Source organism: Lynx rufus, unplaced genomic scaffold, assembly GCF_022079265.1.
Source record: "Lynx rufus isolate CCGP_SWC_20201006 ecotype Redwood Valley unplaced genomic scaffold, mLynRuf1.p SCAF_4, whole genome shotgun sequence".
Lineage (NCBI taxonomy): Eukaryota > Metazoa > Chordata > Mammalia > Carnivora > Felidae > Lynx > Lynx rufus.
The window spans coordinates 58,880,512-58,896,433 of NW_025814856.1; the positions used below are offsets into that span (position 1 = coordinate 58,880,512).

At 47.7% G+C, this 15,922-nt stretch overlaps 1 protein-coding gene across 2 annotated transcripts in view; it reads right to left on the reverse strand.

Moving 5' to 3' along the window:
* CHCHD6 (coiled-coil-helix-coiled-coil-helix domain containing 6) overlaps positions 1 to 15,510 on the reverse strand; it is a 251,133-nt gene extending 235,623 nt beyond the window's left edge. For both annotated transcript variants that reach the window (XM_047097231.1, XM_047097230.1), the window contains exon 1: positions 15,335 to 15,510. In XM_047097231.1, coding sequence (XP_046953187.1) covers positions 15,335 to 15,421 — 87 coding nt within the window. In that variant the 5' untranslated portion in view covers positions 15,422 to 15,510. The remainder of the gene's footprint in view (positions 1 to 15,334) is intronic.
* Between the last annotated feature and the right edge of the window lie 412 nt (positions 15,511 to 15,922).

The following is a 15,922-nucleotide window of genomic DNA, read 5'->3' on the forward strand; positions in this document are numbered from 1 at the left end:
TGACAAGGGCCAGTGGCACCAGCAGCAGCAGCAGCAGCAGTGGCATGAAATGAAAGGCTTTGCCTGGCGCTGCCTCGGGAAGAACAGAGGAGAGCGCAGAGTTAAGAAGAAGGAGTTCTGATCTGTAGTTAGTGGAAAAACTTGAGAATACCAGAAACAAGGAAATCAAGAATAGGGTATTTTGAAAGAGCAGCAAACGAGCTGGGATGTGGATACAAAATCCCAGACAAGAAAACGGAAAGAGCCCTTAGGATCTTCTGGCTCACTTCGTTATGGCCACGGCGACGAAGGCCCGAGATGAGTCAATGCACTGGAAGGCGAAGGGGCAGTTCTCCAGCGCAGCCTACCCATTTCCTACGCAAAGCAGCTGCGCAGAGGGCCAAGGTGGGACACCAGGTGGGATGTGAGACGACAGCAGAGCTGAGGTGCAGTGTTCTTCCAGGAGGCGGGGACACAGAGCTGGTACTCAACAGCGAACACAGGCTGCACGGAAAGGTTTGGGTGGTGCACTGGAACCAGCTCGTGAGAGCTGAGTTTTAAATTTCCAGGAATTTTGCAAGCTGGTTGACTTCATGACAGGAGCTTGAAACTGGCCACGACTGGGGAGTCTGTCCACCACAGAAACTGGCAAATACTACATAGCAGGGTCCTTTCTTAGGTAGAGATCTGATCACGGAACTTTTACCAGCACACCACGGGGCATCGCTCCCCTCACCCCTCCTTCTGCAAGCGGACCCTGCAAGAGGCCCCAGTCCTCTGAGGGACTGGGCGTGCGAGAGCACTGAGTGGTCCTAGAATCTACACGGGTGTGGGTGAGGCATCAATGGCATGCATGATGCGCATGAAAGAGGCAGCCACAGCAGGTAAGGCCCCAATCCTTGCTGTGGAAAAGGGTCACGTGACCAGCAAGAGCATGCCCTGCACACACACAGAAGACCACAGTAGAGCAGCCACGTGGGGACCAGAGGAAGCAGCCTGGCCGAGGGCACCGTAACTACAGTCCAGTTTCCTTCCTCAAGTATCTGCTTATGAAGCACTCACTGGGTGATAGCAGTGTTCTGGAAGCCGTGGGTGAGAAGAAACAGCAATGAAACGGCAGTCAAAGAGACATGGCCCCTGATTCGTGGAGCTTACATTCTCATGGGAAGTGAGAGACAACAAAGAAGTAAACAGACAATTTCACATATCCTATTTCATCTAACCTAAGACTCCATCAACTGTAAATCACACTGCTTTTCAAATAACCTCAAGAAAGACAAAAAAAAAAAAAAAAAAAAAACCAACACTAAGGAAATGAACATTCCACCTATTACAGGACATCCTATCCCACAGATGTTAAAAACCTGTGTCTTAAAGATCAGCACAGCACGTCAGGAGACAAGTGCTAGGAATGAATAAAATACAGAATCACAGTGATGGGGGCATGGGGGGCAGCACAGGAAGCCACAGGCACAGGCAATGGCCCCTCAGAGGCAAAGACAATAATGTTAAAACTCCCGCCCCAAATGAGGAGGCCTGACCACATGGACATGTTGAGATCCTGGAGAAAACGATCTGGTGCCAAGCAGAGACGCGAGTAAGTGCAAAGCCTCTGACAAGAACAGAGCCTGGCATGTCCAAGTGCCTAACAGAAGGCCAGCGTGTGAGGAGAGTGGGACCAGATGACCAGGCCAAGGCGGCAGGCAAAGGCAAGACCACAAGCCCCAGCAGAGAGACGTGAGAAGCCCAAATGTGACTCAAGGACCAAGGAAGCTATGGTGCGGTTCTACACAGGTGACTCACGGGCTCCGATTTCCTCATCCCAGCCTGGGGGGCATCCACTGAACCACACTACTTGGTGAGTAAGGGGTTAAGGAAAACATTGGCAAGCTTCTTGTTGGCAGTAGGAGATTTGTAATATTTTTTAATGTTGCTACAAAATACAGCAAGTAATATTTTAATCAACAAATATACATATACACACAGTAGTCATGCGAGAATAAACACCATCTGGGCAAGGCTCCCTGTACCAACAGAACCAGAATGGGGGCCTCTGGAGCCAGACGGGTCTGGGAGCTCTGGTGCCAGAGGCCCACTGGTCACTGTGCCATCCGAGGGGGCCAGACAGGGTCCTGTGTGGTCAGGAGACAGAGGGCCACGTTCAGAGCAGTGCAGGGACACGGGAGTGCTACCTGCGCTCTGCTGTGTGGCCTGGACCTGCCCAGTTCTTTGGCTTCTCTGAGCATCACATCTCTCACCCACAAAACGGGGGTCCCTTGAGCCTGGACTGACTGCGATACAGCTCAGGAGTTAAGGGCTTCGTGGTCAGGCAGGCCTGCGTTTGAATCCCATCTAAGCTGCTTACTCACTGCGTGACCTTGGGTAGGGGACTTCTTACCTCTAAATCAGTTTCTTCATCTGTGAGATGGAAATAATTAGTGGTACAGACTGCGGGGCTGTTGTGCAGATTAAATGAAGCAATCTACACCAAGCAGTTGGCACAGAGTAAACAAACAATATCAGCTATTATGGGAAACTGCAAAGCAGTACACAAATATTAATTACCACCCATACGAGGCACTTACTGAGTGTGCAAAAATGCATGAGCTAATCGATAACAGTAACAATGGTTAACATCTGCCGCGTACTACAAACTGAGTGTTCTGTGTTCCACGTGCAGCTTTGTGACCTTGACCAGGTTTCTTCCTTCCTCTTCCATCATCTGTACAAAAGTCGGGCAGATTCTTTTTAAAGCACCCTCCAGCGCACAACTGGTGGCTCCAATCTGGACCTGGCCTCGGCCTAGAGTGACGCAGGGACTCAGGGGAGGAGACCCGTGCCGCCTCCAAAGAGGCACATTCACCTGATGCCTGCCCGAGTCTCCGGTGACAACCAGGAGCCCGAGAAGGCACGTATGCACGGACACCTCACCACTTCTGTCCTAACACACGGGGCCGGGCACCCAGACCGCACTGCCCAACCATCACCACTCCCTGACGGCAACCGAAACACATCCTTCACCCAAAAGCGCTGAATTTCTAGGCCGGTTCCCAAAGAGGGGGCAGGAGGCTTCTTTCTCAAACCACACAGGTCTGTGAGTAAGTCAGGTGGCCACCTCACAGCTGAAAGGCCGGGGAGAAGGGTGCTGCTTTACCAAACACATGTAGGTACTGCCCATTTCTGACGGAAGAACAGCGACCCACGAGACCTAACACACGTGACCACCTGCTTGCCATTGCTCCCACCAGAAGACAAGTTCCATGGGAGCAGGGAGTCTGCTGTACCGCCCTCGCTGTATCTCCCGCGCCCAGAAAGTGCCCGGCTCAACTATTTGTTAAACACGGGAACTAAAGAAATATTTATTAAAGGCCCAGGTCCACAACACCAAGCTACTCCGATGGAGTATGTCAAGAGATAACAGCCGAGAACTTTGTACACAAAGAGCTGACGGTCAGACAGGGTGGGTAAGGCACACTGGCACAGAGAACACAAGGTGCTGGCTATCAGTGAGACGCCTGAGCCAGCACGCCCAGGAGCTCTCCCAAAGGAGCCTAAGTGTCAGCTGGAAGAGAGAGCGCCTGAGACGGGCCTGAAAAGAAAAAAGAGGACGTGGAGAAGGGTGGGGGGTCAAGAGGTGTTCCAGAGAAGAAGGGTACAAGGAAGGCACAGCGGGAGAAGTCCAAGGTTCGGCCTCACCGAGCGCAGGTCCATGAAGAAAGTATGAGTGGAGGGCTGGTGGGCTCCCCGCCACCAGGAGGGCCTTGAATGACAAGAGGAGAATGGTATTTATTCTGCCATCAACTGGGAGCCGCTGACACTTTCCAAGCAGGGCCTCAGTTGCGATCTTCTCTTCACACAGAATACCCTGGCAAAGCTGCAAGAAGGGCAGAGGTCACAGAGGGCCAAAGGCAGGGTCGCTGCCACAACAGTGCACATCCGGAGTAGGAGGGCTGGGAAGTGTACCTCTGCAGGAGTTGGGGAGGATGTGGTGGCAAAAGACTCCACGCAAGCGAAATAACTGGAGACCTGGCATCTGAATGCGTGCACAGGGCAAGTGAAAAAAGCAATTTACAAAGTGGTATAGGCAGTATGTTCTCATTTGTGCTATAAAAAGGGAAAGAGCGGGCTTGTCTATGGAGGCTTGGGAAAAGCCTGAAAGGATGCAGGAGAAACTATGAACAGTTGGCATTTAAAAATAAGACGCATCTTGCAAGAAGCCTTAAAGGAAAAACGAGGGAAAGATGACAGCAAGGCCCAGACCCGGCTCGCTGGAGAGGAGGCACCATCGCTGGGCTGAGAACTGCTCTGCAAGTGTGTGGTGCTCTAAATCCATTCAGGCAGCTCTGTTCCCAGGCAAGTAAACCGACTACACAGGACACTGCGAGAGGTTGCATGTAAAGAAAGATATTAGGGACTCCCTGGCATCAGAGTGCCACGGGGCTGACCAGAGAGCAAGCGTAACGCCTCCACACTCCAGAAGGGGGCAACAAAGCTCACAGTTGGGGCAGAGGAACTTCCGACCTAGGACAGGGGGTCCTATTCCAAGATAATGAGAAAAACAGCCTACCTAATATTCCCTGAGCGAGCTCCACAGGCCAGGCCCCAAGCTAAGTGCATTCCCATTTTACAGAAGAAGACACTGGAGTCAGGGAGGTGAAACAACTCACCCAAGATCGCAGAAAGTCTTAAGCGCTAAGTGCTCAGGCCAGGACTTGGATCTGAACCCTGGCCACCTGCACAAGGGAAAGCAGTAACTGAGAGCCACTGTGGGGTGGCAGAATGGCCAATTCAAGAAAAATAAAAATAATTTGCAGGTCACATTTCCCCCATTGATGATGCTTTATGGAGCCCCTGGATAGGGGGTGGGAGGGAGAGCTTGTATGTACTCATAAAACACACAGCCTACTTAAATTAGGAGAATGTCAATATGAAAAATTAGCACTTTGTTAGGCTTAACGTGTTACTCATCCAGACACATCTAGAAGTAGCAATGCGGAGGCAGCTTCCTAAGCATTATTCTTTGCATTAGCAAATGCTCTGATGTTCAAATGAGTTCACGGCACCGGCTCATTTATGAGAAGAGGCGGCATCCTGCTCACGGAAAAACGGACAAGGTGTGGTGCAGAGAAGTGGCCTGCCTGAGTTCTCTGGTGACTCAGCAGCCACTAGGCCTGCACAGCCATGGTCGAGGCCGCTCGCTGCAACATTTTCTGAGGACGCGCTAGGTGCCAGGAGATAAACTGGGGCTCACTGCTCTCTCCAAGCTGGGCCTAGGGCTTCTCCAGTCAGGCTGAGCACCTGGGGAAGTTTCCAGAAGAATGAGCTTGCAGGTAGTCGGGTCTGTCCGTGGCTCCTGATGCCCAGACTCCCCAAGCCCCTTGAAGGCACTGCCCGATCTTGTGGTTCTAAAAAGATTTGTCTCCTTGCCTAAGGCTGTTGCCTTGGAGATTCTGTTCACTACTCTTTCAGTTTTCTATGAGCTGAAATTAGATCCACCGGCTGCTCACCACAGATTTAAATCCCAGAATGTCAGAACAAGAAGAGCCCTTGGAGACCTCCTCCACTGAGCGTGGCAAACACAAATGCCCACAGGTGTGAGGCAAGTGACAGAATTAGTAGAATGGGCCTAGTAGGAAAAAAACACAGTGCAAGGACAACATGGTGGGGACAGCGGTGAGAGCACATGCCCCTCAGAGAGGGCAGCTACCTCGTAACTCGGGGAAAGTTATTGCCATATGGGAATGTGGACCAGACTTTCCATTTGTCCCCCAAAGCGCTAAAAATTGAATTTATGTAAAGCCTCCGAGCTTTAAATGTTGGCAATCAATTCGAATCAATTAATTCCACAAAGTTTCTGGACTCGTGGTTTGGGGCAAAAAAAAAAAAAAAAAAAAAAACGGCTCTGGGCTAAATACTGGGGACAGAAAGACAAACAGATGTGGCTCCTACTCACGGGGCAGGAAGGGAGTAAGCAAGGAAGAGATCATCTCTGCCCACGCAGGAAGCACTGGGAGGTGAGCACAGTCTGCAAGACCCAGGACAGGGACGACCCAGGGTGAGGGCGTGACATCAGAGGGTGCCTTTCGGAAGGTGACACTTGAACTGGTCCTGAGGATGACAAGGAGTTTAGCCAGTCACACGGAAAGAAAATACTGCAGACAGAGGGGAACAGAGTCACACGCAGCTCAGAGTACAGAAGAGCAGGTGTCCTCCCTACCAACATGTTCAGAGGCAGAAAAGGCAACAGCAGACGGCCCCCGTGAGCCAGGCCCAGGAATCTGCCTTTAACCAAAGGGAATGACACAATTAGCTTTAACTGTGCACAATCACTGACACAACCAGCCAGTAAGGGGCACTGCCCCAGAGTGCAGGACGGATGAAACAAGTGAGAAAGGAGATGAACTTTTCCCCGATGTGCCTCCTTTGGAACTGCCTGAATTTTATCATCATTTGCCTGATGATAAGTAAAATTTGTGTTGTTTTCTTTTTAATTACCCTGCCGGCACCAGGAGAGAGAGGTTTGTGGGAAACACGTCTATAGGGAGAAAGAACAATTTATCAGATGGTCAAGGGAAAACAGAATGGGGAGTTAGCTAGGACAAAAGCAAAAACAGAGAAATGGTTAGAAGGGAAAACGCAAGATCTGTCATGAAACATAGAGAACAAAGGGATGTGGGGTCCAGCTTTCTGGCAGAGGAGCTGGCTGGCTGGAGCCATCCAAAGCTTAACAAACAAGAGCGATTTCGAGGGAAGCAGAGGAGGGGACACAGGTGGGTTCTGGCAGATATAGTGAATTACATGCACCCATGAAACATGCAACGGGACAGCTCTGGGTTAGATGTTTAGAATCCAAAAGTCAACAGCTCGTGAATGAGGATGAAAAAGAATGGCCAGGGTGCAGAAGGGAAAGAAAGCTGAACTAGGAAACATTCTGAAGCCTCCACCAGCCGCAGAGAAACAGCAGAGGCGGCAGGTTTGATCTGGAAACCAGAGCTGCCGCAGCACAGCGAGCAGGGACCCCCCACCAAGAGGTGGAAAAGGTAGACTGGAAACCTGAAGGATCAAAGATGCTTCTAGTGCAGCGGCTTTACCTCCCCAATGAGGGAGGTGACCCAAGATGAACTTAGTAAGAGTTAGAGTTAACAACTATCCTTATATTTACATGACTTTATAGATTTTACTTTTATGGAGAAAGATCTTCCACATCATACTGTGACACAGTTAGGGAGAATTAGGGGGAAATTTCATCTTATACAGGGGTTATATTCAAAAGTCAGACAAGGTAAAACAGAAATCACCTTAACTCTTACACTATTTACATTTCATTCCTGGTTACACCACAGTACTGTTAAAAGAAAACTTGAAGAACGTTCAAGAAACCCCTGAAAGTTGCTAAGTCTGCCCCTAAAGTACAGCGTGGTTGTGTGCTCAGCCCTTTACTGTCCTTGACCATAGTGAGTTCGGGCACCCTGGAGCCAGGTGAATGGAGGGCACGCACTACCTGAGTCTTCTGTCTTTCAGATGGTCCTCTGCTCCTCAGCAGCTGACAGGGGGAAAGACAGAGAAATGGTAAGTGCTCTGCTTCCCTGAGGAGTTGGCTCCACCTCACCGCGTGTCAGACGTGATGTTGGGGACACATCAAAAAGAGTAACACCTGGCAGAGCACCCAGCCCGGGGACTGGCACATGACATGCGCTTGACATCCAGACCCATATACTGCTCACAGAAAACAGTGGAGAACTCGGCCGTCTATGTTCTGACTTGCCACGGTGGCATTTTCTGTTGTGGCCCCATCAACTACAATCCCCCAAATGGTCAGCCAGATAGAGTACAGAGGCTGGGAAAGACCGGAGAGGATTTATGATCCAACCCTTTCCAGACACCAACACTAACAGGTCCGTCTTGCATATAAGGAGAGAGACTTACTGCTCTGAGTGTCAGAGCTCCAGGCCAGAGCTTCCTGAGACAGTTGGTTCACCATGCTGCCTCTAAGCAGCCAACTAAGACGAAGGATGTATGATATGCAGCATCAACATTCATGCTGAGACTCAAGAAACATATCACGGGGCAATACCAAGGTGAAAAGGAAGTCTGCTGCATACAAATGGAACAAGTCTGTGTTAAAGCTGGAACCATAACAAGCAGAAGGGTAAAATTCTCAAGTGCAGCTGCCAAAGATCGCCAGCTTGGCTAAAAGTACCATCAGTTCATTAATCCAAGCGTGCAATCCAACACGCACACACAAATGAGCCAGACACTGAAATAAATAAAAGTCTTTGCACTCCAAGAGCCTACAACAACAAACAGGATATAATAACAGAGAGGAAGAGGTGACCAAGATTATTTAAAAATATCAATCTTAGAAAAGGCAACAATGAAAAACCTACAGCTAACATAGTTAATGGTGGAAGACGGAATGTTTTCTACCTAAGTACAGGAGCAGGGCAAGGGCATTCACTGTCACCACTTCTATTCAATACTGTATTGGAGGTTCTAGCCAATGCAATAAAGCAAGAAAATTAAAGAAAGGGCATCAGACTAGAAAGGAAGAAGTAAAATTTTCCTTATTTACAGTCAGCATCACCCTATCAATATAAAATCATAAGGAATCCACAGAAAAAAACTACTTGGATAAATGAGTTCAGCAAGGTTGCAGGATACAGGATCAACATACAAAAATCAATTGAATTTCTACATACTAGTAATGAAGAATCCAAAAGTTAAATTAAGAAAACAATTCCAAAAGTTAAATTAAAAAAACAATTATATTCGGGCATCTGGGTGGCTCAGCTGTTAAGTATCTGACTTCGGCTCAGGTCATGATCTCACAGTTCATGAGTTCAAGTCCCACATCAGGTAAGCACAAGCCCCGCTTCAGGTGAGCACAAGCCCCACTTCAGGTAAAACATGAGCCTTGGGTAAGCCCTGCTTCTCTCTCTTTCTTTTCTCTTCTCTTTCTCTCTGTCTCCCTCTCTCTGCCCCTCATGGGATTCTCTCTCTCTCTCTCTCTCTCTCTCTCTCTCTCAAAAAAAAAAAAAAAAGAAAAAGAAGAAAAACAATTATATTCATTTTAGTATCAAAAAGAAAAAATACTTGGGAATAAACTTAAGAAAAGAAACATAAGATTTGTTCATTAAAAGTATAAAACATTGCTGAAAAAAAATTTTTTAATCTAAATAAATAGAGACTTCATATTCACATATTGGAGGATTCCATGTTGTTGAAATGATGATTGTTGGGGCACCTGGGTGGCTCGGTTGGTTGGGCATCTGACTTCAACTCAGGTCACGATCTCACGGCTCATGGGTTTGACCTCATGGACTCTGTTCTGACAGCTCAGAGCCTGGAGCCTGCTTCAAATTTTGTGTCTCCATCTCTCTCTGCCTCTTCCCCACTCTCACTCTGCCTTTCTCTCTCTCTCTCAAGAATAAACATTAAAATAGAATGGCAATTCTCCCCCAAAGTAATCTAGATTCAACACAAACTCCATCAAAATCCTAAGAGTTTTTTTTTTTACAGAAGTTACCAACTGATCCTAAAATGTATGTGGAAATGCAACAGACTCAGAATAGCCAAACCAATCTCAAAAAAAAAATTATATTTCCCAATTTTGAAACTTACTACAAAGCTACAATGATCATGACAATGTTGTAGTAGCATAAAGATAGACATATAGCATATAGATCAATGGAACTCTCAACAGAATTGAGAAACCAGAAATAAACCCTTATGTTTATGGTCAATTGATATTCACGAAGGTCCCAAGGTAATTCAAGGGGGAAAGGATAGTCTTTTCAACAAATGATGTTTAGAAAAATTGGATATTTCATGCAAAAAAAAGATGGCCTTTAGATTAGGGTTCAGTGAACTCTAGTGCTTGAGCCAAATCTAACCCAACACTTTTATAAGTAAAGTTTTATTAGAACATAGCCACACTCATTTGTTTATACACTGACTGTGGCTTCTTTAACCCTATAATGGCAGAGTTGAGTAGAAGTGATAGAGACCTTCTGGTGAGCAAAACAGAAAGTATTTACTAACTGGTCATTTACAGAAAAACTTTGCCAACCTCCGATTTAAAGCCTTACCTCATAACATATAAAAATTAACACAAAATGGATCATAGAACTAAATATAAAAGCCAAAACTATAAAACTCTCAGAAATATAGGAAAAAAAATCCATAACCTTGGGTTACACAAAGATTTCTAAGATATGAAGCACAACCAATAAAAGAAAAAACTGATAAATTAAACTTCATCAAAATTACAAGGTTTGCACTTCAAAAAAGACACCAATAAGAAAATGAAAAGACAAGCCACACGTTGGGAGAAAATATCTGCAATTTGTAATACGATAAAAGACTCATATCCAGGGGCGCCTGGGTGGCTCAGTCGGTTAAACAGCCAACTTCGGCTCAGGTCATGATTTCACGGTCCGTGAGTTCAAGCCTCGCGTCGGGCTCTGTGCTGACAGCTCAGAGCCTGGAGCCTGTTTCAGATTCTGTGTCTCCCTCTCTCTGACCCTCCCCCGTTCATGCTCTGTCTCTCTCTGTCTCAAAAATAAACGCTAAAAAAAAAAAAATTTTAAAAAAAAAGACTCATATCCAGCATTAAAAAATCGTGTAGCTCATAATAAAAAGACAAACAACCCTAGTAAAAGTGGGCAAAAGATCCGAATACATATTTCACCAAAGAAAATTTACGGATGGCAAATAAGCCCATGAAAAGATGTTCAACACGATTAGATACTTGCATGTAAATTCATGCCACAGTGAAATTCATGCCACATGTAAATTCAAGCCACAGTGAAATACCATTTCATACCCACTAGAATTGCTACAATCAAGAAAACAAACAGTAAGTGTTGGTGAGGATGTCGAGAAGACGGAACCCTCATCTACTGCCAGCAGGAATGTAAAATGGTACAGCCGCTTCAGAAAACAGTTTGACAGTTTCTTAAAAAGTGAAACCTAACAACTCACTGAATTCATAAGCAGAATGACCCAGCAGCTCTACCCTTAGGTATCTATGCAAGAAAAATGAAAATATAGGTCCACCAAAAAAAAAAAAAAAAAGTTGTATGCAAATGTTCACATTATTCATAATATAAAAAACCAGAAGCAATTCAAATGTCCACCAACTAGTGACTAGATGAACAAAATGCAGGACAGCCAGGCAATGAGATACTACTCGGCAATAAAAAGGAACAAGCTGCTGATGTATGCTACATCAACAAACCGACACCAAAAACATTGTGCTCAGTGAAAGAAGCCAGACGTCAAAGATCTGAGTGCATTCATATGAAATGTCCAGAAAAAGCAAACTCAGAGCAACAGAAGGATTAATGGTTACCTGGGGCGGGGCGTGGGAGTGGGGACGGACTGCAAATAGGCGCAAACGATCTTTTTAGGTCTTGAGAATAAATGTTCTAAAATCTGATTGTGGTGACAGTTGCTCAACTCCGTAAGTCTGCTAAAAATCATTCAAATGGGTGAATTTCACATGTAAAAGACATCTCAAAAATATGATTTTAAAAACAGAGAAGAAAACCACCATCATCAGAGAACATCTTTCCAAAGCACCACTCTTGATTAGAGACCTGCAGTGTTGCCTCCAAGGTAACACACGGACAAGCCCTCCCTGGCGATTCAGGACCCATCACCTGTCTAGCCTCAGTGCCTGGCCAGCTTTCAACATCCCGACCCCTCTGTGGCTGGCCAAGCACATGGCGTGTGGAGCCGGAATGAGCCTCCAACTCTACCCCTAACTAGCTGCGCCCTTGGGTTACTTGGCCTCCTTGAACCTATGTCACGTCTGAGATGTGGACAACAGCTCACAAGGTCAGCAGGAGGGGGATATCTGAGCTAGTGCTCAGAAAACACAGCACAGATTGCATGCTTCTCATGGCTGGCTCGGGCACATCTCCAGCGTCCCCCGCTCAGAGCGGCAGTGTCCGCCATCCCACTGCAAGCAAGGATCCCCGTTACTCTGCACACTTTTGTTTCCTTCAGAGTACTTGCAGCTTTTTCTTCCTTTGCCTCTTTTTTCCTTTCTTGGTCTGTTCTGACATTGGGCTGAGGTCTCCATGAGGGTAAGGACCTTATGCTTTGTCCCTGATGGCCTCTGCAAGGCCAGGCCCAGTGCTTGGTGAGTAATCTGTGTGCAGTAAGCATTTGCTGAGGTGAAGGATAAATTGTGGCTACAGGTACAGTGTTCAGGCGTATGGCTTCTCTGGCAGGGGCATGTTTGGGGACTGTTTCTTGTGCCTCTTCTACATCCTCCTTGGTCCTCCCCTCAGCAGTGGTCCAGACTTGCCTCACGAAAGCAAGGAATGATGGCAAATGTGATGTAGCCAAGACAGTGTGATGGGTCTGGGGACACAGCTATCATGCAGCCGGCCAGGAAGTGAGTTGGGAAGAGTAGCAGGCAGCCAAGCAGCTGGAAAGGGAAAAGGCTGGAGAACAGTGGAGTCTAGACGTTGAAAAGCAACCAACTTCAGCTGAGTTACCAAATACAGCTGCTTCCATGGGGCAGAGAAGTGAGCACACACAGGACATTATTGTCATGTGTGAACCTTCTCTCATTGGAGGATAAGGTTAAATATACTGGCTAAAATGAGATCTTTATGTATTTCACACATGCCTGCTCTGAAAACTGGAGTTGCATATAATTGCAGCATTTTGCATTAATTAAATTTCTCTTACCTTCCGTGGAATTAGGGCTTGAACTCAATATGTAAATTTATGCAAATAAATGTGCAAAGGAGCAAGGCCCTAGCACTGAATCTTAAGGGAACTTGAGTACTTTCCAGGATCAGGGCCTGGGGATTAAATACGAGTAGTCTTTAAGAATATTTAACTTTCTCTGAAGGACCTGGGGCAGATACTCTTCTTCGGCACCTACCTTCTACTTAAACTAACTTCTCATTTGGTTCATCCAATGATCTCTGCTGATTTTTTACTTGCCTGCTTAAGGACAAGGTGGACTCCCCAACTCTCAAGTAACTCTGCTAGTAGAAAAAGCCCCCACAACAAAACACTTCATTGCCATCACCTCCTTTCTCAAATCTCCCTCTCCCAAACCAGGCACACAAGTGGAAGGAAGGAAGGAAGGAAGGAAGGAAGGAAGGAAGGAAGGAAGGAAGGAAGGAAGGGAGGAGGCTCTCATTTGATGGGGCCATGCACCCCGTGTGCCTCTAGGCAAGTCATTTATTCTGATGAGTTTACAGTCAGTCACCAAACCTCCCTCTAATTTTAACAGTCTCTGGGAGAACTAAGTGGGGTGCCAGTACCTGTCGGAACAGGTAGAGGTTGTGTCGCACAATTTTCAGGCTGCCTTGCATATCACTGGGGGAGGGAGCTTGGAGTAGTGAGAAAAGGCTGTTTCTTGCACCCAAAAGATCTGGACTAAAGTCCCATCAGTCACTCAGATGATACCTCAAAGTTTGAACAGCCCTAAGCCTGATTCTCCATCTTTAAAGAGAACTTACACTTTGCAGAACTAAGGGAACTAGATGTAAAATGTACTAGTCTGATATCATACCGCCCCCCCAAAAATGATCCTGTCAACTTAGAGGAACTCAACTTCCTTGAATCTTAGAAGACCTGACTTTGACCTAATTTTCCAACATTCCCAAACACAGAATACCAGGTGACAAAGGTGAGAGAGCACCCAAATACAGCCAAGGATGTTTTTCTAAATTCCAATTCAGGCTCCTGCCTCTCAACCTTCAAACAGGAGCCAACTCCTCCCCGTTTTGTCCTCATCAAGAGCCCGGTCAAGACTAGATAAGGCCTAGCAAGCACCAAATGTGCTAAGGACTATCCTAGACTAAGAATAGAGACCCCCACAAAACACTACTGTTTCTAAGCACTTACACACACATATCTTAAACAGTACCTAGGATTACACACCCTCCCCTGATTTTTCTAAAAACACAGGGATTGAGATTCAAATAATAAGTTGTTCACCCAAGGGCACACAGCTAATGAGCATCTGCTCAGAAATCAGACTTCCTGAGGTCTTTTTCTGAGTTACTCTGTAATTTAACTAATTCACCTACATCCCTATCTGTGCATTCTATTTCAATGTGGTTGCTATTTCACTGGTCTTATCCATTGAACCACTCAACAATGGTTTACAAACCACCCACTATGTGCCAGGCACAGGTGTATGAACTGCAGCATTCAGTCAACAGAGCTTGGAGTTGGCCTCCATCAATCCCAGCTCTCCCTCTTGTCATCTAGGTGACCTTGGGTAAGTTACTTCACCTCTCAGTGCCTTACTTGTCCTTATTGGCAACTAGAATTCTACCTCTCCCACGGGGCTGTTGAAAATTAAATGAGAGGTTGCCTGTAAAGGATTCAGAGGAATCCATGGTCCCCACTAAGAACTCAAATGTGAGCTGCTTTTATTATTCCTCTAAGTTCTGGGGATAGAGTCTTGAAAAGGACAAGAGCCTTGGTCTCAAGGAGCTTTCACTGTGGTGGGAAACACAATAAACAAGTTAACTATCAATAGAGGTTCCCAATGGTGATTCTTCTATGAAAGAAAAAAAAAATGTGTTGATAGTGTGGGTGGGAAGCTACTTTAGATTGACCGGTCACCTAAGGATACTCAGATGATTCTCAAACTGTGACAGTATGAGAAGAGCCTCATCTAGGAAAAGACAGAGGGCAGAAAACAGCAAATGCAGAGGTCCTATGCTTGGAACAAGCCAACATCTTGCAGTCAGGAAGCCAGGAGGTGGGAGGGAGGCAACTGGGTGAGATGCGGGCACACGGGTCAGCAGAACCGCTTTGTAAAACAAGGTAAAGTGGTTCCTCTTCATCTTAAATGCGCTAGACATCCACTGGAGAGGATTAAGCAAGGGGAAGGGCATATGATCTGATTCACAACTTTTAAACTGCTCCTTCAGCTGCGGTGTCGAGAATCCGAGAGCCTCAGTGAAGAGGCAGTTGCGTTGTCCTGGACTGGAAGCATCCCACGTACATGTAACACGACGTGTGCACTGGGGTGCAGGGGAACAAATGCAGGTCTGCAACAACTCAACCGGAGCTGGAATGTGGCCTCCCCACCTCTCCCCATTCTCCACTTTCTCCCCCGATGCCAGGGTAGTGAAGCCTGAAGGCGGCCACTGCCCAGATGGCAGACACCGGGCATCCCCCGAGTCTCGGGTCCCTCACGTACACGGCGGAGGGAGAGATGCTCGCCACCAGGGCGTTGGGAGGGCTCAATGAGCGAGGCGTGCCCGCCCAATCTGGGCCCGAACCTCCCCTCAGGCTGGCCCGCGCCCTCCACGCCCACCCGGCCCAGGCCGCGCTCGCTCTTCGCGCCCGCCGGCGGCCCGCTCACCCGGATGCCCTGCAGCACCCGGACCCGCTCCTCTTCGTCCATTCCGAAGGACACCCTGCGGGCCTCGCTGCTCTCGGTGCTCCCCATGGCAAGAGGCGAGCCGGCAGGCGGCCACGCGACTCGGCTCCAGAGCAACCAGACGGACGCCAGGCTCTGGCTCCCTATGCGCCCCGCGCTTCCCGGGACTCGGCTGCTGCGGCACAAGCCAACAAAGCCCCGTCCTATTGGCCGCCGCCGGAGGTTCAGCCAATCATGTGGCGCGGGCCCGCAGGGCGTTGTGGGGGTTGTAGTCTCCAAGGTCCGAACTGCCCATCTGTAACTAGCGATCACGCGGAGGCATGGTGCGTGAGCGGTGGAAAGCGCGTTAGAGTGCAGCAGCCAGGGGAAAGATCACCCTGGAAGCAGAATCGAGGGTGATGATCTAAGGCCAGGAGACCAGCGGGGAGTCTGAGGCAGGCATGTCAGGGCGACCTTCGCATGGTTTGCTGCTTGGCGCCTTCAGCAAACTCGTGTTGAGCGGCGCTCAACTAAGAACTGGGCAAACATTGAACTAGCCGCGGAGAATGCAAAGACGAACAAGACACGCCC